The sequence below is a fragment of the Lolium perenne genome, chromosome 3 (assembly GCF_019359855.2).
Source record: "Lolium perenne isolate Kyuss_39 chromosome 3, Kyuss_2.0, whole genome shotgun sequence".
Lineage (NCBI taxonomy): Eukaryota > Viridiplantae > Streptophyta > Magnoliopsida > Poales > Poaceae > Lolium > Lolium perenne.
The window spans coordinates 47719229-47746709 of NC_067246.2; the positions used below are offsets into that span (position 1 = coordinate 47719229).

The window sequence follows — 27481 nt, forward strand, 5'->3', positions numbered from 1 at the left end:
CTTTTCGAGCTGTCTCTTGTGCTTTTGCAAACTCACCTTCAGCTCTGTTCCCTAGCTCTCAGATGGTTTTCACAAATGTGGCCCAATCCGTGTATATACCATCGGCAAGATAGTACCCCATTGTGTACACGGTGTAGTTGCAATCCGGGGCATCACCTTTAGCAAGTCGGGCAAGAAGATGAGATCAATGCAAGACATTTATGTCATTGAGTGAACCTGGCAAACCAAAAAAAACTGTGCCAAATCCAAAGATCTTGCGATGCAACGGCCTCAAGAACAATTGTTGGGTCACCGCTCCGGCCACAATACAAACCTTGCCAAGCTTTTGGACAATTTTTTCATGTCCAATGCATACAATCTATGCTTCCTAGCATGCCCGACCACCCCATTGTTCGTTCTCCGCTATTAATCTTGCAGTGTCTTCATCATTGGGAGCTCGAAGATATATCAGCCCATACACGCGCATTATAACCTTGCAAAAAAGCCGGACAGACTCCAACGTCGTATCCTCGCCCATGCGAAGATACTCGTCGGCATAGTCCGCCGGAATGCTATATGGGAAGGTGCGCATGACGGCGGATATTTTTTGGTGCGCGCTAAATCCCAAGAGCCCGGCGGCATTCCTTTTGCGCTTGAAGTTGGGCGTGTTGTGCTCACACATTGCAACAATTTTGTTGAACAAAGATCGCCGCATTCGGTACCGGTGGCGAAAAATATGGGGCGGGTATGTCGGTACCTCGGCGAAGTAGTCGTGCATGAGAAAGGTGTGGCCGAGGGCGCGGTTCCGCGGGGTGCACAACCTCCCCATGGTCGAGCCCTTCCGCTTCCTCAACCGCACGTCCGTGGCCGCCGCCGCGAGTATCACCGCCATCTGCTCGAGGTCATCGTCGAGCAGCTCCTCCAAGTCGGAGTCGTCGGAGGAGGACGAATCCTCCAACAAAAACAACGCGCACGGGTCCATCTGCAAAGGCGCAACAACCGCGGCAAACAATTAGAGCTACGACGGCTGCGATGAGCTTGGGAGAAGCTTACCGGCGAGGCGGGCGCGGTGGCGTTGATTCCAGCCGATTGGTGCCCGATTCGCGCGCCGGTGGGCGGAGCAGATGCGGCGGGGCCGCGCGCGTGCTTCTACCTGCCGGATTCGGAGAGGAAGGGCAGGGGAGGCCAGGATCTGCGGAGGCGCGCGGCGACGGCTGTTAGCGGGAGGAAGAGGGGAAGGGGAGAGCTGAAACTTCCTTCGTGCCAAGGGGCGGAAAGGGATGGAGGCCGGCCTCGCGCAGCCCCTCCTACCCGGAAACTTGGAGATTGCGCGACGCGAATCGGGGCGGTCTGAAATTATTTTTGAAAATGCTCGGGTCTGATACGGGATCTGAACGGCATGTATTTTGCCCTCTGAACCGAAAATCGGCGGTTATAATCTGGTAGAGATGCTCTAAGTAAACAGCTCTCTATTTTCTCTTAGCTTAAAACAGCCGACCAAACGTCGTGGCCTCGTGGGTTTTTTACGCCTGCAATGTGAAAACAGGCTTGTTGGCATCTAAACTAGATGATTTTAGATTGGCCCAATCCATCACGTATAAAAAAGAAGGGTTTTTATCAATCATGCCACTATGACCAAAGTGAATTTCAGATTTTTCACTTGACCGATGAAAACCTCAATCTTGCCATTGCTCAGCTAAAACACTCCTCAATTTTGCCATTTAATCATTTCCGCCATAAGATTTTTCCATGTGAAGAGTGGAGGCAGATGGTAATGCATTTAGTATGTCAAAGGGGCAAGCATTCAACATTTAGAATTACAAACAAAGAGCCTTGATAATGGTCTTTCTACAAAGGCACATCTCCACAAATTTTTACACTTGGCATACAAACTATTTTTGTTCATATGCATGAATTAATTTAGTCCGAATTTGACGAGTAAGACACAATATATATCCCTACCCTTGTAAAGTACTGACTAATGACATGACTCAAATTCTGATAACAATTCAAAGGAGTTCTGCAAGAAAGATCTTGATGAAGGACTTGCAACAACTAAGGAGCAATGGGTTGCTTCTTCAATTGGCTCATCTCTCGCTCCACCCTCATGTCGGTGGGTAGATGCGGCCTCTTTCCCATTATTGTTCCACGTTTGTAGGTAGAGGTAAATACCGCAGAAGACACCATAATGTGGCATTTTGCGGGCAAATAGAGACACCATGGTGTGGTGAACTACTACTTTGGATTTGTTAAATGTGATGACATGTAGGTCCCACCAATTAGTTAGATATAAAATAAAGAGAAAATTTTAAAACCCTGAAATTGTAAAATCTTTACTATTAAATGGGAGCTGGTCGTTTGACACTCAACGCACTTTGGTGGTCGTCATTGAGAGCATCCTGTACGTCCAATCAATCTCACGGTCTTTGCTTTCGTCAGATCTAATTAGGAAACAATCTCTGACGATATCAATCAAATCTGCATAAGAATTAAAATACTTGCCAAAAAAATTAATGTTTCCCACAATCTCTCATCATTTATATAATGAGGAAACAATCTCAGGCGTGGTCAAATCTGCACAAGCATTAAAATACTTGCCAAAAAAATTAACCTTTCCCATAATTTGTATCACATTTGTATCACAATGTTCATATTTGTATCACAATTTTGTCTTTCGTTGTTGTCAGCATGAGCGTAAGTATAGACTCTCAGGCATCATGTATGTGAATCATTGAATCGCCTCGACATCGTAGTCATAAATCCTTACCGGATCTTGTCGCCGACGCTTGGCGGCAACCGCTTTAACTACAACAGCGTTGTGTGTGGATTTGGTCGTGCCGCAACGCTGCTTGAGTTGGACGATCGGGTGCATAAACAATCGATGTATAGTATCATATCTGTATAGGCATCAAACACTTACCCGAGAGAGAAATATGTAAGCGATTATAGCAGTTAATGAGAAAATCAGCATTGTTTGTATCCATTAGGTAAATCATGCATTCAAATGCATGTATATTGGGATAGCTCATGATTTGTGTTGTGCCACCGTGGATATCAGAGCTTGTGTTTCAGCTTCACGATTACTGATCACTTTCTTTGATTTTAGGTTCAAAAGAATATTGATTTTAGGTGTATTTACTATGTGGTACCAGTGGAATCGAAAGTGCTTCTGGTTGTACCTTCTTGCGTGACCTACTCCTTCCTATAATTTCATCCTAATTTAATTCATATTCATTTGAGGGCTGGAAGGTAGATTCCTACACTAATCTAACTTGTATACGACAAGTATGGTTTGGATGGTCTGAAGCTTCCTACACCAACGAGTAGCAAGCCTCACCTGCTCCGTGTTCCACGAGCAATACAACCCGGTGATATTTCTTGTTAACTACTATGTAAAAGATTATAGCAATTAACTAGAAATATGATAACTTTCAAATCATCAAGGCTAAAATTGAGGACTGTTTTGAGGCCGTAGATTTTTCCAATATGTGTCCATTGGTGTTCATCATGATTGATTCCCTGCCCAATATTCTGTATTTTCCTCATTTTTTCTGCTCAATTTTCAATGTCGATCTCGATGTAGAGTAAGAGGACCATCAACATTTCTGGTCAATCTTCACCCAACAATCTTGGTGAAGAGTAAGAGGACAATCTTCAATGCCAATCTTCGTGTAGATTTTTAAAAAAAGGCACATACTAATACACACACATGATGGCATAATGTCATGGTGTAGAGTAAGAGGATATATAATATGGCCAAGGCAAGGGTAGAAAAAAGGTGAAAATAAATTTGGCAATTTATTATGATCAGGGTGAGACGGGTCAGGGAGATGACCCAAATGGGTGGCGCAACGGCATCAAAGATTGCATTGATATGTTGAATAAAACGACATGCACTATGCTAGATGACATAACACAAAGACATAATAGTATGTATGATAACAAAATAATTTATGGGACCGTAGCAACGCACGGGCATTCAACTAGTTGGTTATAAACTAACAGTGAAGATGGCAGAATGGAAAAACCGACTAGTGTTGTAAAGGAGCAGTGGAAAATTTGAGATTTCAATTGGCAAAACTGAGATTCAAGTTAGTCATAGTGGCAAAACTGATTATAGACTAGCGGTGGACATGATAGAATGGCAAAACCGATGAGTGATGTAAGTGATCAACGGCAAGATTGTGGTTTTTATCGATCAAATGGTAAATTTGAGATTCACGTTGGTCATAGTGGCAGAAATGATAAAACCCAAAAAAGAATCCAAACCAAATCCCGTCTTCCTTTTGCCTGCTTCGTCCCGATGCTCCTCCGCGCCTCGTCAATCTCTCCCCTCCCACCTCGTACCTCCGCCGCACCTCACCCTCCTCATGTTCCCCGCCCACGCTAGAGCCCCTGCGGCCGCTGCGGTGGCCACCGATGCGGCGAACTCAGCACAGGCGACGCCCGGGCGCCTGGTGTGTCTGGATCGCCCTCCGCCGCATCCACTCCGGCCTCTCCTTCCCCAACTTCTGAGATTCCTCAGCCATGGTCCAGGTGAACCATTTACGATTTAGTTCTGTTGGCGACATTAGTAATGTATACATCAGTACTACTTGTTACCTCCTGTCGACTACTCGACTCGTCATCTCCTAGAGTTAGCTGTGAGCTCGTGATTACAGTACTAGTGTAGTTGCTGCAGCTGCTTCTGTAGAGATAGCTTAGATATATCTGACCTCTGAATTTATCACATTTTCGCTAAAGCTTTCACTGCACGATTTGTGCAATCTGGAAAGATTTGCTGTGTCAAGAAGTTAACGGTGTATGTCGTAGCACACAACTAGCTACTGTTTCATGGAGTAATTTTGGCAAATGTTTGTAGTCAACAAAGGGCAATGGAGTAACAGTATCCCGTTACTGATGCAATCGCGGTTGGTTGCCCTTAATGTTTTTTCTCTTCGCAAAGTCATATGCAGTACCTAACAACATTGGGTGACCAGGAATCTTTCACAGGTAAAAATATTCTGTCTCACTGGCTCATAGATCGACATTTTAACAAGATTGTTTACCACTGTTATTGTTCAAACTGTTTAGTGATCTCAAGCCCAGTGGTTATTCCACTTTGTCTCTAGGTGACAATTTTGCCAGAATACCTTGAAGATTTTGCTATTGCCGGTTTTTGCTGTTCAGGGAGTGGTACGGCCACGCCCGAAAGAAGCCTGTAATAGAGAGCATGACGATATCAGGAAACACCTGCCCCTTCTCTTTCTCCAACCTCTAACACCACTCTTCCCCAGCTTTTCCCATGGAGTCCAACGGCTTCTTCTCTCCCTCCTCCGCCGCGCCCGCCTCTCTACCTCCTCTCCCATTAGATCCAGACCTCTGCCGAGCACGCAGTCTCTGAGGACACCAAGTTCGCATCCTCTTAGGTAGTTCCTTGGTGGTAATTTCTGTTGGGACTCTGGTTACCTTGTAGTATCTGTTAGTGTTCTGGGAATTAACATGATGGGTACAGATGCTTTTGGAAATTGTTTCCTGACATATATGGATAGCACGGGTGCATTTCTAGTCAGTGGGAGTTTTTCTGTCAGCCTGCGTACATCTACTCCCTCCTGCCCATTTTATGTTGTGCATAAGTTTTCGTGCAAGTCAAACTGTGCAAACTACCAAGAATATAGATAATAATACAAAGATCTACCATTCCAAATGGATATAATATGAAAATATATTTCATAACAATTCTTAAAATATTATTATTTTGTTGTATATGTTTATATTTTTATCAATATAGATGATTAAACTTTACTAAGTTTGACTTTGACCAAAGCTTATATGCAACATATTTTGGGCAGAAGGGAGTATGATCTATGTTGTTGTGCTTTCTAATAGCATTATCTAGAATATCCATTTGTTGCTAGTGGATTCCATGTGAAGAATTCAGGTCAATTTCCGTTCCATTCCCAGGATTTTTTTTTTGTACCATTTGATATCTGAAATCTCTAGAACTTGCTATAGTGCTATTGTAGAAAACCACGGTTTTCTGTTTTACATTTATCTGATACGGTCGTAGAGAAACATCATTGTAGAAGTGAGTAAATGGTTAACTGAAATGATACATATGAATTTTATTGTTGCAGGATCATGTCTTGTACCAGCTTGTTCAATGCCGCGCTGAATGGTTTGAGTCGCTGCTGCTTTTTTTCTGCTCCGTGTTCCACTATGAGCTAGCAACAAATGCGATGTAGGCATCTCTGATTGCATGCATCTCTGCCGCTGCATCTCTTGTCAATTTTCGGTCTCGAGGCTGTTTCTTTGAGCAGGATATGCCAAGCCTGAAGATGGAAACCAAGCATTCCTGAATCCTACTAGTAACATTATCATGTGGTTCTCCGTGCAGCCAGATTGTTGGGTCAGCTATCTCAAAGGTTCTGTCTGGAAGAGCATCCTCGGCAAACTTGTGCAGACCTAATGAATCTCTGAATGCGCTGTCTGTTGGGCTCCTTCCGGTAAACATCTCAAGAAGCAATATGCCAAGACTGTAAATATCACCAGGAGTTGAGACCGCAGAGCCTTCTCCATACTCTACAAATATGCAACATTTTTTTGGTAAGCATGACATATTTGTGTGAACATTATAAAGATGAAACTAGAAGAATTTCAGTTACCTGGAGCAACATAGCCTATGGAACCTCTAATTCCAATTGAGCTATATGAATTTTGCATCGTCTCACTCGTATTTTCTTGAATAATCCTTGATATGCCAAAGTCTCCAACTCGGGCACTCATGTCGTCAGCAAGAAGAATGTTGCTTGGCTTAAGATCACAATGGATTAGCAATGGTTGACAGTAGTTGTGGAGATATTCTACCGCATCCACAATATTGACAGCAATCTCAAGCCTCTGGACAAGGCTGAGTGTGTTGTTTGGACTTGGCTCTTCAGATTTTGGGTGAAGCCAACCATCCAGATTGCCATTGGGCATGAACTCAAAAACCAGTGCCTTGAACTCTTGACCTTGGTGGTTAACACTTGAACAAGACGTAATGATCTTTATGAGATAACGGTGTCGTATCCTCCTCATGGCCTCACATTCAGCCTCAAAACTCTTGGAATATCTGGATTGACCAAGGTTAAACACCTTGACAGCCAATGTTCTTTCCTCATTGGCCAAAATACACTTGAAAACTGCACCGTAACTTCCTCTCCCGAGCAAGTTCTCATCTGAGAATCCGTTAGTTCCTCTCAACAATGCATGATATGGTGTCCTCTCGTAATGGTCCTCAGCGACTGAATCTTGGACTATTGTTTTCTTGCTTTCTTTGAGCTTCTTGCGAAGTATCCAAACAAGAAGAATAACTGAAAGTAACAACATTATTGCTCCAGTTGTTGCTAGAGAAACTACAAGAGACTTTGGTATCTTCCTCTTATTCTTGCTCAAGGTGCTTGTGGAGCATGGAGCCAAGTGAAGTTTAGGTGTACCACCACACAGATTGATATTGCCAGCAACTGCTGTAGAATTGATGTTTCTGAAAATGCCTCCATCTGGCACCTCGCCTTGCAAATTGTTGAAGGATACATCCAATTTGGTCAATGATGTCAAATTTTGTAGAACTGCCGGGATTGATCCTGACAAGTCGTTGTGTGTAGGTATAGTTCCTGCAGGTTTCCAATACTACCAAGGGCATCAGGGATATTACCAGAGAACTTATTCATGGTCAGGTTAAGTTTACCGAGTCCCTTTATATTAGGTATGCTTCCCCCAAAGGAGTTATTGTCTAACAAAAGCCATTCCAACACAATGCAGTTCTGAATACTGTCAGGTAGGTTTCCTGATAGAATCAGTTGGTTTAGGTTTGCTAAGCTACCAACTTCATTAGGAAGAGATCCAGTAAAGGAATTGTATGACAAGTCCAAATACCAAGAAAGGCTAGGTAACTTGAAAATTTCTTTGGGAATTGAACCGTTAAGTTGGTAATTTGTTGACAAGTCAAGTACAAAAAGGTTTTTCAACTCCCCCAGGCTTGCCGGAATTGGTCCCTCCAAGTTTCCATAGTATGCATAAAGCCTATTCAGCTGCGAAAGATTTCCTAGTGATGATGGTATGAGGCCTGACAAACTGTTGTAAGCAAAGGATAGCTCGACCAAGTTTTCTAGCTTGCCAATGCTGTCTGGAATAACTCCGGATATGTAAGTCTTTTCTATAGCAAGCGTGTCAAGACCAACCAAATTGCCTATGTCGCTAGGAACACCCCCAGAGACCTTACTCTCCATTATGTATAGCTTCTGGAGAGTCGTTGAGAGGTTTGTAATGGAAGCAGGTATCTGTCCCCCAAAAGAGTAGCCACCGAGTGCCAAGGTCTGCAGCTGGCTACAGTTAGCCAAAGAAGTGACGAATTCCCACCCCTTTTTATCATTTGCTTCGAGCTTATTCTCAGTCAAATCCAGAGTTTGGAGAGCTTCAAGCCTCCCCAAAGCGGGAGGCACATATCCACTAAATCTATTTCTGTTGAGATGAAGATATGTGAGATAAGATAGATTTGATATTGAGGAAGGGATGGTGCCTGTGAGGTGATTCCCATCAAGGCCAAGAACTTTCATCTTAGGGAACTTCTGGCCGATATCACTGGGAATGCTCCCATGCAGCATATTGGTCGCTACCCCAAATATTTCCAAGGATGACCAGTTGTAGAGAGAAGGTGGAATCGTACCGGTGAGATTGTTGCTCGAGACATCGAATAGCCGGATGCTGCCAAGATCAGCTGGCGGGATTGAGCCCACGAGCTGGTTAGTGGAGAGATCAAGGTTTCGTAGAGAGGAGAGATTAGCAAGTGATGCTGGGATTGGCCCTGTGAAGCTATTGTTACTCAGCCAGAGTGTTGACAGGGACATGAGCTTTTGGCCGAGCTCAGCTGGGATGCGCCCGCCAAGCTTGTTGTCGTGCGATCCCATATTGGTCAAGCTGATGCAGGAGCTCAGGTTGACGGGTAACGTGCCGGAGAAGGAGTTGTCGTACAAGTCGAGCCTCTGCAGGCGGCGGAGGCGACCGAGGCTCGCAGGAATCTCCCCATGGAGCCAGTTGTAGCTCAGGTCGAGCTTCCGCAGGAACGTGAGGTTCCCAAGGGCTGGGGAGAGTGCTCCTGCGAGGCCGCTGCCATTCAAGCTCAGCTCCACCACTCGTACGGGCCTCTGGCTGCTGCATGTCACGCCTTCCCAGCTGCAGAAGTCGGCACTGCTGTTCCAAGAGGACAGCGAGCCGCCATCGCTGAGCTGTGCTTTGAAAGCAAGCAGTGCGGCCTCGTCGCTGGCGCTCACCACGGCGATCATCAGGACGGCGAGAAGTGGGCATAGCAAGCTCATGGCCATGACCCCCATTGCCGTTGCTCTCTTGATTTGGTTGCCGAGTAGCAGTTGCCTACTCCATATATTTATTTGGTTTGGTTGCTGAGTAGCAGTGGCGTCCAAGAAATGATTTACACTTTGTCCTTTTTTTGACAACTTGGCATAATCATTGGTTATATACTATGTCAAACCTTGCAGACTGTTGAACCAGAGGTATCAGACTATATGTCAGCAGCGGTGGCTGAGTGATTTGGATTGGATTGGATTGGCAAAACGGCGCCCACCATTTTGTTCCTTGAGAAGTGATTCTCACTGGTGTCTGAACTCCACGGGGGGATGGTACGTCTGTACACATATTTCCTTTTCTAGGAAAACGGCGAACACGGTAGGTGTGTATTCTCCAATGTGTTTTGATGTTGAGTGAGTTCTTGTAGCGTTGTAACCTCTGTAGCTGCTTACCGTGGAATGTAATTCTGCTGTTTTTTTTTCTTGAGAATGTCGGCGATTTTTTTTTTTTGAAAGCCCACGTATATTCAACATAAAACCACGTACAAAGTACATAGTACAGAAACGAAATACACCACATCATACGTAGGGGATACAGAGCCAGAGCAAACCGCAGCAGCTCCACCGGCAATGGCGACGAAGGCCGCCGTCCCCCTTCTCACCACGCCCCGAGAGCACCTCTCTTGAAGAAGACCGCCGCAAAGGCCCGTCCGCCGCGCAGCGACGGAGCTTGTACCGATGAACGAGCACGGCGAGTGCCCTCCCGCTCCATCTTCTCCACCTTGCCGTAGCCGTCTTCTCCACCATGCAGAGAGGAGCCACCGGGCTTGCCCAGCTCTGAGTTCCGGCCGCCAGATCCGCCGCCAGCACAGATCCGACGGGAGGCCGAAGGACTCAAGCACCACGCCGGGCCTCGAGCCCCGGCAAGTCGAGCGCGACGACGACGAGCCCCTAGGGGCTCCACCACCGGAGAAGGTCGCCCCGACACCAAACCACCCACCAGCAGCACCAACTCCTCCAGAGCGACGCCGGCGAGAACTCCACCCTACCCTACCGTATATACAAGCCGGAGCCGGGGATCCCTCACCCTCCCGCCGCCGAAGCGGCCGGCGGAGGAGAGGAATCCAGCGACTCGGCGGCGCGCACGGTGGATTGACGGAGACGCCCAAAAAACGCCTATCTCCTCTGCTACAGTGGCGGGGAGGGGATAAGGTTCGGCAATTTATTGATTAAGCAACATCATTACAGAGTACATCTCTGATAGAGTCTGGGATAACATCAACAAAAAACTTGGTACTGTACAAGAATTTGGCTCACTATCCCATCCAAGCTAAGACATGTGCCGGTACATTCAGATTACGACCATAATGTTTGAAAGAGCAACTCAGGAAATCTGTACGCTGTTGATGGCTTTCTGTTTGGTATAATGGACATGCGGATTTCCGAGCCCAGTGATTGAAATGTTGAACATATTTACTGTCAGTAATGGAGTAATTGTTTCGGCCTCTTGTTTCACTATACTACTTCAGTTTCAAAAAAAAAATTTGCGAATATATACTTGAGTTTATAATTAGTTCCAAATCAAAATATGCATCCCAGAGTTCAAATCTATCGAGATTCGCTATTCATCTCTGCAGTTAATTATAGGGTGTGAAGAGGCACTCCCGCACTTAGGCTCCCTGCAATGGTAAAACAACAACTTCCTCCGTTCCAAAATAAGTGCCGCAGACCCCCAAGTTTTTTTTCCCTACCCCCAAGTTTTTTTCCCTCGCGTTAGGGTTTCCTCCTCGCGCGACCTAGTCGACGTCGAGTCTTCCTCCGGCCATCACCCGCACTCTCTCCCTCTGGGGGATGGTACGTCTGTACACATATTTCCCTTTCGAGGAAAACGGCGAACACGGTAGGTGTATTCTGTACTCTCCGATGTGTTTTGATGTTGAGTGAGTTCTTGTAGCGCTGTAACCTCTCCTTACCGTGGAATGTAATTCTGCTGTTGATGCTATCTCTAGTTTTTTTTCTCTTGAGAATGTCGGCAATTTATTGATTAAGCACCATCGTTACAGAGTACATCTCTGATAGAGTCTGGGATAACATCAACAAAAAACTTAGTACAAGAATTTGGCTCACTGCTCCAAGCTAAGACATGTGCCGCTACATTCAGATTACGACCATAATGTTTGAAAGAGCAACTCATGGAATCTGTGGCTAGCTTCTTGACGTCGCTCACCACAGCACCCACCTCCGAGCGATCCCTTTCCTACCTATCTGTAGTTCTGTACGCTGTTGATGGCTTTCGGTTTGGTACAATGCACGTGCGAAATTTCCGAGCCCAGTGATAGAAACGTTGAACATATTTACTGTCAGTAATGGAGTAATTGTTTCAGCCTCTTGTTTCACTGTAGTACTACTTCAGTTTCTGTTTCTTTTTGCCAATTTGTACTTGAGTGTATAATTAGTTCCAAATCTACAATGCCCGAGTTCAAATCTAGTGAGATTCGTGTATTCATCTCTGCAGTTAGTTAGGCCTTGTTTGGTACTAGGTTTTTTTTTTTTTGGATTAGTGCGGATAATACTCTAAAGTATTAGTTGATCTCCTACCGTCACTCAATCTCTACAAAACCCCATCCCCAATCCACTAGGTAGGGTAGAGTATTGTGCATTAAGAAAAATATACTAAGATTTGAGAAAAAAATAGGAATAAGCGAAGATTAAACTCGCTCGATACTCTAGAACCAAACATATTTTTAAGAATAAGTGGGGGATAACTGAAGCAACACAAGGTTGTGGAGGAACAGCTCCACCGTGTTGCTACAATGTGGACATCACAAGTGTTGAAGAAACCGCTTCAACGTGCCGCGCTAGATATCGCTCTAGGGGCGTAACCTAGATATCGCTCTAGGGGCGGCGCTATCAAGAGTTTAGTTCAAACTCTCAACACACAAGATCTAATCCAAGATCTAAAACAAGAATACAAAGTTCTCTTTATTGATAGGTTGGTAGTACATAGTATGGGTACATATGTAGAGGCTAGACCTCTATTTATAGGCTGCATGAGCCTTCACTCCTTAGCTCTACACAGAACTATAGTATTCTAGAGAACACTACATAAGCTAGGAAAAAATATACAAATATTCTAGTTACAATATATAGCTAGAACATGCTACAAACTACTACAGATCAACAGATCAGCTTGTTGGACCTCATTACAAACAGCGAAACAAATGGCCTAATTACTTGCTGCATCGATGAGTACTTGGAGAAGGGGCAGCGGTTACCGGGTTGACGGTGGGTAGAGTAGATTTTTTTTATAAAGGAAATATATTAATATCGAAATATACCGATTGCACATAGCCTCTGCAACAACACACCTTATTAGTAATACAGATGCACACAACTAAAGAAGGAAAAGAAAACTGGTAGTTGGGCAGAATAGACGCAGCACGGTGGATATCGTTTCAAAAAAAAAAAATGCAGCTGTGTCGGCACCAAAGCTGGTAGTTGGGCAGTCCAAGGTAGCACTAGGAACGTCCTAGCTAGTCCTATGTAGCCAAATGTTGACTGTCTTAACCATTCTATAGCAATCTGGATCCCCTTTTCTTCCTCTTCTTCCTTTACTGCATCGGAGTCGACCAGCGGTGTGGGGACCTACTAGTCTTGTGAATAATGGCGGTGGTCCTAAGACTTCTTATCGCGCTAAGATGCTGATTTGCCTGTGCATGTCCTCATCGATCTGGCGGATGAGTCGTGTTCCGGAAGGCTCCGCCGACGCTCCATTGGGCGAATCAAGCCTGGAGATTGCCGGATCGGGTGGAATTTGGTCGTGCGCACTCATGTTTTTTCTCGCAGTTTGGTTTCAGAGGGAGCGCTTCGAAGCTCTGCTGGCGGTTATTATCATGAAACACGTTCTCGTTCCGTGGTGCAGGCGGAGAATGATATGGAAGCCGAGATCTGAGGTCTTGCAACGGTGACTTGAGTCTTGGTGCCGATGAGGATTCGGCTTGGTGATCTGTGACTTGGAGCAGTGGCATGCGAGAGGGGGCGACGGTACAGGAGACGTTCAAAGTCTTAATTTCATGGTAAAAATCTAAGATCTGGCCTTAATTGGTTGTGCCTAGCAATGTCCTTGTTGAAGGCATTGTTTTGAGAGTGAGGACTTTTCTTCAGAGTGAAAACCTAAGATTTATGATCGGACGACGACAACGCTTGTGCATTGTTACCTTCTTGGAGGCGTCGCTTTTGGAAAAGCTGAAATTATGGTGTTGTTTTGGTGGTGTTAGTCTTGCTGTTTTAAACGATTAGATCTCTGTAGCGGGACTTTTCTTTTGTGGTAATCTTCTTTCTTTTTGGGGTTGTGTGCATCCGTAATGCTGCTAGGCCAGTGCGTTGTTGCCGACGCTGGTGTAATTGGTATCTCTGTGATATTAATATGTGCTCTTTGTCAGAAAAAAAAGAGCCAAAAGACGCCCGTAATGGTTATCTGAGAAGACAAAGATGGATAGACTATAGCTAGGATTCCTTTTTCTTTATTTGTTTTGTTCGAATTTCAAATCAAAACGGAGGGTGACAGAAATACCCAAACCCATGTGTGTAAGTATAAAAATATTCCCAGAAAATTAAATGTATTGTAAGTAGGAAAATCTAGTCGTCGGATTTACAAGTTCTAACCTAAATATTCGAAAAAATTGTAATTGAAGTTTTAATAGTTTTAGTTGAGACATGCCTATCTAAAACGACATCTACGTACTATTTGTGACATAGATCGAGTGACCATGTAGCCGTAGGAGATTATTCACTCCATATGGTTACATGTTTCTTTCGAAATAAAAGCAGAGTTATTTGTAGTAATTCTGTAACGCCATAGTAGGAGTACCTCTGAAAGCTGCGTATCCCCTGTAAATTACCATGCGTTGCAAATACGCTATACACAATTGAATAAATTTCCGCCATAGAATTGGTGTATGGTTGGGACGGTGAACTTTGGTTCAGGATCAACAGATCAGCTTGTTGGACCTCATTACAAACAGCAAAACAAATGGCCTAATTACTTGCTGCATCGATGAGTACTTGGAGAAGGGGCAGCGGTTACCGGGTTGACGGTGGGTAGAGTAGATTTTTTTTATAAAGGAAATATATTAATATCGAAATATACCGATTGCACATAGCCTCTGCAACAACACACCTTATTAGTAATACAGATGCACACAACTAAAGAAGGAAAAGAAAACTGGTAGTTGGGCAGAATAGACGCAGCACGGTGGATATCGTTTCAAAAAAAAAAAATGCAGCTGTGTCGGCACCAAAGCTGGTAGTTGGGCAGTCCTAGGTAGCACTAGGAACGTCCTAGCTAGTCCTATGTAGCCAAATGTTGACTGTCTTAACCATTCTATAGCAATCTGGCTGTATAAATACCTCGTGCTCGCTCGTCACTCCAAGACATCATCCGCTGCAACAGCCATGGCTTCCACCAACGTGTCTAGCGCCGGGACAGGCAGAGCCCCCGTGGATGCCCCAGCGCCAGCGGGACTAGGCTCCTCCAAGGCCTCCTCGTCAGCGCTTCGGCTCATCCAGCACAAGAGGGAGGCATTGTGGTTCTACCGCTTCATCTCCATCGGCTATGACCACGTCTTCAACCCGGGCCAGTATACCGAGGACATGCGCGACGTTGCCATGGACGAGCACGCCGATCTCCGCAGGCCGAACCTCAAGGTCGTCGACGTCGGCGGTGGCACAGGGTTCACCACGCTGGGCATCGTCAGGCACGTCGACCCGGAGAACGTCACGCTGATCGACCAGTCGCCGCACCAGCTCGACAAGGCCAGGCAGAAGAAGGCTCTCAAGGGCGTCAAAATCATGGAGGGCGACGCCGAGGACCTTCCCTTCCTGGCTGACACGTTCGACCGCTACGTCTCCGCTGGCAGGCTTGTTCCTCCCTCTTCCGGTTTATATAAGGCCGAAACTGTTTGCTGCACTTGCACGTACCACAGTGCTCTCGTTTTTTCGAAAAATGGAAAACGCATATGGGTATCAAAACGTTCCGGAAAAATATATACAATTACACATACACATATAGTACTTGTGCCACAAGTTCCGCTAGAAAGTACGCTATATTTTGGGCTAGTCAAAAAAACAAATTTTAGGTGTACGTAAAATAAGCCAAAATTATGTTTTTGTCCTGCAGCCCAACCTAAACTTTGCAAAGGTATACAAAACATGGTTATAGTGTAGCATCTTCCAGACGCTAAGGAAGCCATAACATGGTTATAGTGTAGCATCTTCCAAAAATTTAGACATCATATATCCATAATCTCAAAAGAATATAGCAAAAAATTCAACAATTCAGTTATAGAAATGTGTACCGAAGAACCATGACGATTGTAGCTATAAAAGAAGCCCATAAGGGCATATCAATAGTGGTAGTAGCAGTATCTCCTCTTCGATGAGTTGTTTCTTATGTTGATTCCACGATTGAGAATCCTTTGCTTTTGGTCTGGCCTCCACTCCAGCATCGAGTATTGGCCCGATCCACAGCGGGGGATCAAGGAAGCCTACAGGGTATTGAGTACTGGTGGCCTAGCTTGCATCATTGGCCCTGTACGCCCAACATTTTGGTTATCCCGCTTCTTCGCTGATATGTGGATGTTGTTTCCAACGGAACAAGAGTATATTGAATGGTTCGAGAGAGCAGGGTTCAAGGATGTTGAACTCAAGAGAATTGGGCCAAAATGGTATCGTGGTGTTCGTAGGCATGGCCTGGTCATAGGATGCTCTGTCACTGGTATCAAGACAGAAAGCGGAGACTCCCCTTTACAGGTACACTTTTTTTTGAAGGTTCCACTGCAGATGCATTCTCTCAAAGAAAATTCAAATGTTCATCTCTCCCTACACATTTGGATGTTTTGTTCAATGGGCTTATTTACCATGGGTTACCGAAACGTGTTCATTTCCACTTGCATGTCTTTGCTAATTAATGGTTGTAGCTACTTTGTTTCTTATACCAACATAGGAAGACCTGAGCAATTTGTTCTTTAACTTTTTTTAACCTCACATCTTGTCACTTCCCATTATGTCCTACATATAAAGAAATATATTAAGTAGCAATGGTAAAGGAAGAGTATCATATACTATATGGAAATAATAGGCAGCTTTCAACATTTCCTCCCTGCAGCTTGGTCCAAAGGCCGAGGACATCAGCAAGCATGGAAATCCTATCCTTGTCTTCGTCCGCTTCCTCATAGGGACGATATGTGCTACCTACTTCTTTCTGGTGCCTATTTACATGTGGATAAAGGACAAGATTGTGCCCCGTGGCATGCCGATCTAAGGAAGGGGAATAGAGCCGCCAGAAGGAGAGAAGAGTCTATGTCCGACTTAGCCTCATCTATGCAAGGCACTCTTAATACCTTTTATATTTCATGTTGTGTATTTATGGATGTAATATACACAGAATTTTCCTAGAAGGGAAATCTCCGTATTTTTCATTATCTATTGGACTTGTAGTCCAAGAAGGTGGCCAATTGCTTTAACCCCACAAGAAGGCCATCTCTATAAATAAAAGGGTGGTTCTATTTATTACAGGAAAAAACATGTTGCGGTGTTGCATTACACAACATCCTCCCAAACTCTCTCGACACATGCATGCAAACAAATCGACACAAAGTGTGTAAATGCAACATACAAGTAAAAATCTTGTGTCTCTCTCCAACCATTAACCTGATTCATGGTGTTGCAAAAACATTGAAATTAGACCCCAACATTGGCATATTTTGATAACTTTGCTCGTCCCTAATTGAATTTCAGTCACTACTTGTCAGATTACATGCATGTTAGATAACTTACCACTTAACATGCCACTCCACTCATGTAAGACTTGCATGATACTTACTTTGTGGTGCGTTATTATCTTATACTAACTTTATGGAATATTATCATCTTTAGTTGATCGTAATGCTTGAACATCACTCACTAGATTTGCGTACCATAGCAATGTCTAAAACCACATAAATTATACACTGAATGTGTAATCATTTCAGGTTGCGCGACCTCTATAGTTGTTATGAAGGCATCAAAGTTCTACGGAGTATCGATTGTTTATAATGGTAACTCTATCTAGAAAAAAAATCTGAATGCAACGACAACATCTTTGATCATGTTGTTGAAATATTAGACCTGTTTATGGTGGCCTATATAGGATTTCAGAATGTGACTAAATCTCAAAGCCCAAAATGGGTGGCAGCCCAAAAGTATTCTAGCCCATGTCACAGGTTGCACATGAGTGGCAAGAGGTGGGTGCTAAGTTTAGTTACACGTCAAAGATGGGAGGAAGTTACACCACCTTATAAACTAAGTTGTTTCACCAATTGATAAGAGAGTGGGAAGAGGAATTGTACCCGCGTACTCCTCCTCCGCTGCCACTCGCTCGTCTCATCACGACGCGCACACCGCGCTCATATTTCATGGATCGATCCTCGATCCTTCCTGTTCCGGGAAACCGAGTTCGAACATGTCATATTTCATGAAGGCGGGATTGGGCGATTATCTAAAGAAGGTTCAAGTCTCCGCGATGTTGAGGAACTTGCTTGGTGTTCTGGGATTCCCAGCAGTGGTATGAAAGTGAGGGTGGCAGCACATGCGAAGTTCACGATCCTATCTTTCAGGGAAAACCCAAGGTCTGGCCTTAACTGGTTGTGCCTGGCAATGACCTTGTTGGAGGCATTATTTTGAGAGCGGGGACTATCTTCAGGGTGAAAACCTAAAGATCTTTGATCGGGCAGCGACGGCGCTGGTGCACTGTTCCCTTCTTGGAGGTGTCGCTTTTGGAGAATCTGTATTTCAGGTGTTGTCTAGGGGTGGATGTATTATTGTTGCTAGGCATGAGATACTATACCGGGACTTTTCTTTCTTAGTTTCCTTTTATCTTTTTTGGTTGTTTGCATCTGTACTACCATTAGGGTGTTGCGTTGTTGCAGAGGCTGGGTGTAATTGGTATATTTTGATATTAATATATTCCCTTTACTTAAAAAAAATGTGGCACTGGTACATAATAGCCTATTGGTAGTGTACCATCCACCCTTTGCCAGCGGACGGAGGTACACCTCTAGGCTATTCTGTACCGATGCTACACACACCTTTTAACCGGCGCGAGTTGTCCTCACTCCGGGTACTGCAGCTAGTGCTACTGACACATTGCCTTTTTGTTTCCATCGGCCTACGATCATCCGGTGTTTTCATACATATTACTTCCTTTTTTCATCGCTTTAGGATTACTTACGGAACTCGAAAAAAACTACATCGTGACAGCACTTCTAGCTTTTAGCCCACTTTTCATGAACCTTCGAACAATTACGGGACAGGATGCAGTAGACGGTCATAAACTGTTCTAAAAAATAGAAGATCATTAAAAATAATTATGGGGGTTTGAGTACTAAAAAATAGATCAATGGGGTATGTCAATATTAGGCTCCACAAGAGAGACGAGACCCTTTCAGATCAACAGAGCAGGACTGTAAAGTGTAAACATGTACATGCATGGAGTCATGGTGAAGATGGCAAACTTAACAGGGGTGATAAAAAAATCATACAGTACAATACTTGTGACAAATTCTATATTCGGTGCTACTATTTACTACTTCAAGACATACAGCTCTGGCAATCCTCCCCGCCACTCAATGAACCGGCAAATAAAGATCTGACAATTTGTGTACGAGTTGATACGCATGTAGCGTCAAAAAAAAAAATTGCGCCCTCCAAAATGTGGAAAACCTTTGCATAATGAAGTAATGAATAATATACAAGATAAATTCATTGTAAATATTGAAGTTCAATACATATATCAAATGTGCACGATTACAATACAAATATTTCAAAACATGAAAAGAGTCTTACATGATAGAATATAGCATAAATAGAAAATTACATCATTTCTTCAATCTACGGTTTCGCATTGCCATGAAACTTTCAACAATGGCATCATCACTTACATTAATGAACACTCCTCGCTCGATAAATGTCACTAAGCAATGGTTCAAGAGGTCATCACCCATACTATTTCTCAACTTGTTTTTCACTAGACTCTTTGCGGAAAATACTATTTCAACATTCGTCGTCGCTACCGGTAGGAGAAATATCAATTTGAGAAGCATGTAAACTAAATCATAAACAACGTGTTAGTTTTTGTTTCAACAAGCTTAATAGAGAGCTCACCAAAGCAATAGTCCCTCGGAATCGAAAAGTAATAACGAAAATGGCTAATCCAATAGCAGATTCCGCAGCTGCCACTGTTGGAACTAATGAAGCAAATGCCTAACCCGATAGGGCCAACCTGCTCGGAATGAATGAATGAACCTGTTGTTATTGTTTGGTATGCGAAACTGATGCCCCAAAGGTGAGCTCGGAATACGAACTAGGATTCCTGTCTTAAGCAAGTTCTTCGTGTAAGGAAGATGCGGATTGAATGCATTGATTCTTCGATGGAAATCCAAGACATGCCAAGAGAGATTGTAGATTGCATTTGAACCTATCATCTTTTCTCATGTCATCAATAAAGATCTCAAGTTAGGATTCAAGTCTTAACAAATCCATGCTTGATATGTCAGGGTACTTCTCACCCTGAGAGTGAAGTCGTGGGATCCCACAAATCCGCGGGTTCCTCTGAAAGAGAGACTGAATCGGAGGCTTCCGAGTCAGCGCATTCTCTCCCTTTCGTTGTTTCTCCTCGAAGCAAAAGGAAAAGGGGTGATGTCAAAGACTCCGGCACCTCCAAAGCCGGCCAATCTCCTGTCGAAGAAACTGTTCTTGAGGAGGAGGAGGCCTTCAACCCTTACGAGGAGGCCCTTGTTAGCTCGTAAGCTACCCTGCCTTGTTTCTTTTTGCATACTACTTGTGCATTTTCTCATACTATTTTTGTGGATAGTGACGAAGAAGAAGAAGAACCTGCTCCCAATGTTACTGCTCCCACGAGCATGTCACAGACTCTGGTTCTGTCGGAAACTCGTCGCGCAGCAGAAGAAACTTCACCTCCTCAACAACGTCTGGAAGCGTCGACTCCGGCCACCAGCCCCCGAGCCCCCTCGCCGAAGAGGGCGAGGGTTGAACTGGGCACAGAAACGAACCTCTTGGCTGGGAGCTCGACGACTCCTTCTTTGGATGACGTAAGTATCCTTGCCACTTTTTTGTCATCTGTCAAGGTTCATGTTTTTGAACTTTTCTCTTTTTGTTCTCCGACAGCCTCTTATGAAGCAACTCATCAGCCTTGGTACTCAATTTATTGGGTACCGAGACTCTGTCGAAGGCTTGAAAGGTACACTTTTATATTGTCTTTATTCTTCACGCGATGTTCTGTCTTGATGTATATCATAACGCGTCTGCCACGTTCCCTTCGCCAGAGGCTCTCGCCCAAGCTAACAAGCGAGCCGATGATTTCTCCAACCAGCTTGAAAAAGTTCGCGAGAAGGCCGAACAAGATGCTGCCTCTGTTGGAGATCTTCGGAAGAGACTTCATCAGGTTGTGATAGCCTTAAACGAGAATATATCTCAACAGACTGCTCGCGGGGAAAGTGTCATTGGCCACCTGAAGTCGCAGAATCGGCGCTTTGTTAGTAAGTTTAACTAATCCCTTTCTTTGGATCCTTATTAAGATCAGTTCTTCATGTATTTGTTGATCACCCAAAACTTTGTTTCATCAAGAAAAATGGTTTAGTACTTTGAACTTGAAAGGCATGAAGGGGACCGTCTTCTCGATGCTCTTTCTCTCCTTGAAATTCATGGGGACCTAGCACGCCGCAGTATCGCTGATGCGGGAATTGCATTCACGCGCCTTTTTCCATATTTCTTCCCGAAGAAAAGCACGCCGGAGGCCTTCTCTGAGCTTGTGAAGAGCTATATTCCCGAAGAAGATCTTGGGCTATCTTTCCGACAGGAAAACTTGAAGATTGGCGTCGAAGGCACCATAGCTTTGGTTGCCGAGAGCTAACAAAGCGTCGACTGGGCAAAGGCTGGCGAGACGAAGAAAATTGGCAAGGAGAAGTGGCAGTCTTTGATCAAGGCTGCCAAACCACACTCGAAGAAGATCCTCTCCTTCCTTGGATACAAGCTAGCTACTCCTTCCAGTTCTACCAAGCCGGAGGTCAAGTAGACCATCATGTCTCTATTTTCTTTTTTCTTTTCCTTCTTCTTTTGATGCTGTCGCCTTAGTAATGTCTTGCGGTAGCCTTCCATTGGTTCACTAGGGACCAATTCTTGTAATGATCGTGTAAATATTCGAATGATGAATATAATGCTATTTTGTGAAGTGATTGATGTCAGAATTTTTCTCTCGAGTTGGTTTTTGACAACTATACCGCGATACCTCGTTCCTCGGATGCTTTGCCCGCTTCCTCTTACTCGAGAAAAACTCCCGCTGATGATTTTGTTGAAGATTCATCGGATGTTGATTCAGTACAAGATTTGAACGAACTTCGACAACAGCTCCAGTCGATGAAGAAACAAGCACTCGTGGTAATGGAGCAATCTCGAAAATCGTCCGAAAGGGAGAAAATTGCTCTTCAACAGGACCAGGAAGCCTTGGCTTTAAAAGAGGTTGCGGTTACTGAAGCTGCACAAGCTACTTCACGAGAGGACTATATGCTGCAATTGACGACTGTCGCTAGCCTTGACATGGCAGGTGTGCTTCATGAGTTTGAACTTTTCTACGTTATGTTTCTTGTTTTTCTTCTCTTATTGATGCTTCCGCTGAGTAGGTTCTTTTTTGGATGTTGCCGCCGAAGACCAACGAGTTGAAGCCAGGTCGAATGTGCTTATCAAACTTGCTCTGGAACATGGCTCTAATTTTTGGGCTACGCCGGATCGTACCCGACGGATCGTCAGATTTCAAGACCGCGTAGGTCAAGTCCGTGATTTTCTTGATTTCTGCGCAAGGACACTAGCCCTGGTTTACAACACCATGTTTCCTAGCAACTCCCAGCCAAAAAATCTTCCTGACTTGATGAACAAATTCCGAGATGCTCCTTGAATCCACGAGTTTGTGAAGGCCCAGTTGACTGCTGGAGCTAGGTTTGCTATGATCATGTTACAGGTCTGCTACCCGAAGTTAGATATGACCAAAATTGTTGAAATGTGTCAAGCCAAACTAACGAAAAGGAGAAAGAATGTCGACAAAATCAACGATGTTGTAACCCCTGTAGCTGAGGAAATGATGGATGAATTACTTCGATTCGATGATGAATTCTTCGTGAAGGGTAATTATGTTGAGCATATGGGTGCCACTGCTGATAATGAAAGAGTAAACGTAGACGATCTTATAGGACATGATTGAAAGTTTGCTTATGTCTGTCAAAATTTTCTTGATAGTGAAACCTTGTGTATTGTAAGCACTATGTATATTGTAGAGCAACTTACTCGTTTTTTCCTTTCATCTAGCCCCCGAGTTTTTTCGGTAGCCAATGTTTTTATCTTTATTATTTTGCGAGGTATTGTGTACCAAGGCAAATATTTTGCAGTCTAAATATTGCAAAGATTTATGTATATATATTGAGTTTGTAGGTTGCCGACTTCCGAATCTTTCGAAGAAAAAAATGTATATCAATATCTTTATTATATTGCAGCATCGCGAGCCCGCCTCATTAAAAAACTTTCAGTCCCACTCGGTACCCTGAAAAGAAAAGAGTGCGTCTGAAAACTCGCGAGCGTTTCAGTACAATGTATGTTTACATGTATGTTTCTATATTGACTTCTACGCGTAGAAGCGTCGAAGCTGCGCCACGTTCCATGGATTCTTTTCTTGGACTCCTGACTTCTTATCTTTTTATCATGTATGCTCCTCCCGCGATTACTTTTGTGACGATGTACAGTCCAACCCATGGCGACTCGAAATTTTCATGGCTGTCCTGGGAAAGTCGAAGAACTAGGTCTCCTACTTGAAAAGACCTTGGACGCAAACGTCGACTGTGGTAATTTTTCAAATCTTGCTGGTACTTTGTGACTCTCGACAGCACCTCATCTCGAGCTTCATCAAGTGCGTCGACATCGTCTTCTAGTGCTTTCCTCGAAGTTTCTTCATCATATTCCGCCACTCTCGGGGAATTGTGTTCTATTTCTATCGGGAGCACTGCCTCGGCTCCATGTACCAGGAAGAACGGGGTTTCATGTGTTGCTGTATTAGGTGTTGTTCGTATACTCCATAAGACGCTTGGCAACTCTTCTGGCCAGGTGTGTCGAGCTTTCTCCAAAGGTGTTATCAATCGTTTCTTGATACCATTGCAGATGATACCATTTGCTTTCTCGACTTGACCATTAGTTTGCGGATGTGCTACTGACGCAAAGTGTAGTTTAATACCTATCTCTGCGCAGTATGCTTTGAACTCTTTGGAGGTAAAATTGCTGCCATTGTCCGTGACGATGCTATTAGGAACACCGAACCGAAAAACAATGCCTTTGACGAAACTGACCACTGATGCTGCATCTGGCGAGTTTATTGGTTTTGCCTCAATCCACTTGGTGAACTTATCGACAGCCACCAGCATATATTCGTAACCTCCTGGCCATGCTTTATGTAGTTTCCCCACCATGTCAAGGCCCCACTGAGCGAAAGGCCACGACAAGGGTATTGGCATCAGTTCTGCTGCCAGAGAATGAGGTTTTGCCGCAAATCGTTGACACGCATCGCAGGTGCGTACTACGTCCTTTGCATCTTCTATTGTTTTCAACCAGTAAAATCCTGCTCTGAAAACCTTGGCTGCTATAGCTCGACTAATTGTGTGATGACCGCATACTGATGACGCGTAAAGCACACGCCCGCTGGGAACCCCAAGTGGAAGGTGTGATGCGTACAGCAGCGTGTTTCCCTCAGTAAGAAACCAAGGTTTATCGAACCAGTAGGAGTCAAGGGCCACGTGAAGGTTGTTGGTGACGGAGTGTAGTGCGGCGCAACACCAGGGATTCCGGCGCCAACGTGGAACCTGCACAACACAATCAAAATACTTTGCCCCAACGTAACAGTGAGGTTGTCAATCTCACTGGCTTGCTGTAAACAAAGGATTAAACATACGGTGTGGAAAATGATGTTTGTTTGCAATGAACAGCAGAGAACAATGATTGCAGTAGATTGTATTCAGATGTAAAAGAATGGACCGGGGTCCACAGTTCAGTAGTGGTGTCTCTCCAATAAGAAATAGCATGTTGGGTGAATAAATCACAGTTGGGCAATTGACAAATAGAGAGGGCATAACAATGCACATACATATCATGATGACTACTATGAGATTTACTTAGGGCATTACGACAAAGTACATAGACCGCTATCCAGCATGCATCTATGCCTAAAAAGTCCACCTTCGGGTTAGCATCCGCACCCCTTCCAGTATTAAGTTGCAAACAACAGACAATTGCATTAAGTATGGTGCGTAATGTAATCAACGCAAATATCCTTAGACAAAGCATCGATGTTTTATCCCTAGTGGCAACAGCACATCCACAACCTTAGAACTTTCTGTCACTGTCCCAGATTCAATGGAGGCATGAACCCACTATCGAGCATAAATACTCCCTCTTGGAGTCACAAGTATCAACTTGGCCAGAGCCTCTACTAGCAACGAAGAGCATGCAAGATCATAAACAACACATATATGATAGATCAATAATCAACTTGACATAGTATTCCATATTCATCGGATCCCAACAAACACAACATGTAGCATTACAAATAGATGATCTTGATCATGATAGGCAGCTCACAAGATCTAACATGATAGAACATGAGGAGAAGACAACCATCTAGCTACTGCTATGGACCCATAGTCCAAGGATGAACTACTCACACATCAGTCCGGAGGCGATCATGGTGATGAAGAGTCCTCCGGGAGATGATTCCCCTCTCCGGCAGAGTGCCGGAGGCGATCTCCTGAATCCCCCGAGATGGGATAGGCGGCGGCGGCGTCTCTGGAACTTTTTCCGTATCGTGGCTCTCGGTAATAGGGTTTTCGCGACGGAGAGTTTAAGTAGGCGGAAGGGCAGAGTCGGAGGGCTGACGAGGGGCCCACACCATAGGGCGGCGCGGGCCCCTCCCTGCCCGCGCCACCTTGTGGTCTAGCCACCTCGTGGCCCCACTTCGTATGCTCTTCGGTCTTCTGGAAGCTCCGTGGAAAAATAAGACCCTGGGCGTTGATGTCATCCAAATCCGATAATATTTCCTTTGTAGGATTTCTGAAACCAAAAACAGCAGAAAACAGGAACTGGCGCTTCGGCATCTTGTCAATAGGTTAGTGCCGGAAAATGCATAATAATGACATAAAGTGTGTATAAAACATGTGAGTATTTTCATAAAACTAGCATGGAACATAAGAAATTATAGATACGTTTGAGACGTATCAAGCATCCCCAAGCTTAGTTCCTACTCTCCCTCGAGTAGGTAAACGATAACAAGGATAATTTCTGAAGTGACATGCTATCATAATCTTAATCAATACTATTGTAAAGCATATGAGATGAATGAAGTGATTCGAAGCAATGGTAAAGATAATGACTAAACAACTGAATCATATAGCAAAGACTTTTCATGAATAGTACTTTCAAGACAAGCATCAATAAGACTTGCATAGGAGTTAACTCATAAAGCAATAAATTCTTAGTAGAAAGTTTTGAAGCAACACAAAGGAAGATATAAGTTTCAGCAGTTGCTTTCAACTTCAACATGTATATCTCATGGATAATTGTCAACTGGTACGTCTCCAACGTATCGATAATTTCTTATGTTCCATGCTTGTTTTATGACAATACCTACATGTTTTATACATACTTTATGTCATATTTATGCATTTTCCGGCACTAACCTATTAACAAGATGCCGAAGAGCCAGTTGCTATTTTCTGCTGTTTTTTGTTTCAGAAATCCTAGTAAGGAAATATTCTCGGAATTGGACGAAATCAACGCCCAGGATCTTATTTTTCCACGAAGCTTCTAGAAGTCCGAAAGGGAAACGAAGTGGGGCGATGAGGCGGCGACACGCCAGGGCGGCGCGGCCCAGGCTCTGGCCGCGCGGCCCTGTTGTGTGGGCCCCTCGTGGCGCCCCCTGACCTACCCTTCCGCCTACATAAGCCTTCGTCGATAATAACTCCAGGACCGAGAGCCACGATACGGAAAACCTTCCAGAGACGCCGCCGCCGCAAATTCCATCTCGGGGGATTCAGGAGATCGCCTCCGGCACCCTGCCGGAGAGGGGAATCATCTCCCGGAGGACTCTTCACCGCCATGGTCGCCTCCGGAGTGATGTGTGAGTAGTTCACCCCTGGACTATGGGTCCATAGCAGTAGCTAGATGGTTGTCTTCTCCTAATTGTGCTATCATTGTCGGATCTTGTGAGCTGCCTAACATGATCAAGATCATCTATTTGTAATGCTACATGTTGCGTTTGTTGGGATCCGATGAATATTGAATGCTATGTTATGTTGATTATCAATCTATCATCTATGTGTTGTTTATGATCTTGCATGCTCTCTGTTATTAGTAGAGGCTCTGGCCAAGTCATTACTTGTAACTCCAAGAGGGAGTATTTATGCTCGATAGTGGGTTCATGCCTCCATTAAATGCAGGACGATGTGATGAATGTTCTAAGGTTGTGGATGTGCTGTTGCCACTAGGGATAAAACATCAATGCTATGTCTAAGGATGTATTTGTTGATTACATTACGCACCATACTTAATGCAATTGTCTGTTGTTTGCAACTTAATACTGGAAGGGGTTTGGGTGATAACCTGAAGGTGGACTTTTTAGGCATAGATGCATGCTGGATAGCGGTCTATGTACTTTGTCGTAATGCCCAATTGAATTTCACACTACTCATCATAACATGTATGTGCATTGTCATGCTATCTTTATTTGTCAATTGCCCAACTGTAATTTGTTCACCCAACATGCTATTTCTTATGGGAGAGACACCACTAGTGAACTGTGGACCCCGGTCCATTCTTTACATCAAATACAATCTACTGCAATACTCGTTCTTACTGTTTTCTGCAAACATCATCATCCACACTATACATCTAATCCTTTGTTACAGCAAGCCGGTGAGATTGACAACCTCACTGTCACGTTGGGGCAAAGTAATTTGGTTGTGTTGTGCAGGTTCCACGTTGGCGCCGGAATCCCTGGTGTTGCGCCGCACTACACTCCACCGCCATCAACCTTCAAC

At 44.3% G+C, this 27481-nt stretch overlaps 2 protein-coding genes, 1 long non-coding RNA gene and 1 pseudogene across 4 annotated transcripts; 2 read left to right on the forward strand and 2 right to left on the reverse strand.

The window, feature by feature from the left end:
* Positions 1 to 367: 367 nt before the first annotated feature.
* On the reverse strand, positions 368 to 961 carry LOC139837871 (uncharacterized). Its single transcript, XM_071827177.1, has one exon. The coding sequence runs from the start codon at positions 959 to 961 to the stop codon at positions 368 to 370; it is 594 nt and encodes a 197-aa protein (XP_071683278.1).
* A 3307-nt stretch (positions 962 to 4268) lies between these two features.
* LOC139838414 (uncharacterized) lies at positions 4269 to 9801 on the forward strand. 2 transcript variants are annotated; one of them, XR_011754871.1, is made up of 3 exons: positions 4269 to 4515; positions 6096 to 6564; positions 9495 to 9801. It is a non-coding gene; the product is annotated as an uncharacterized lncRNA (long non-coding RNA). The 2 variants fall into 2 exon arrangements; XR_011754870.1 differs by lacking the exon at positions 9495 to 9801 and having other exon boundaries at positions 6096 to 7548.
* On the reverse strand, positions 6176 to 9395 carry LOC127341352 (receptor kinase-like protein Xa21; annotated as a pseudogene).
* A 4917-nt stretch (positions 9802 to 14718) lies between the features above and the next one.
* On the forward strand, positions 14719 to 16874 carry LOC127341353 (2-methyl-6-phytyl-1,4-hydroquinone methyltransferase 2, chloroplastic). Its single transcript, XM_051367162.2, has 3 exons — positions 14719 to 15220; positions 15806 to 16112; positions 16468 to 16874. Exons 1-3 carry the CDS (start codon positions 14757 to 14759, stop codon positions 16621 to 16623), a joined length of 927 nt encoding a protein of 308 aa, XP_051223122.1. The 5' UTR covers positions 14719 to 14756; the 3' UTR covers positions 16624 to 16874.
* The last annotated feature ends 10607 nt before the right edge of the window (positions 16875 to 27481 follow it).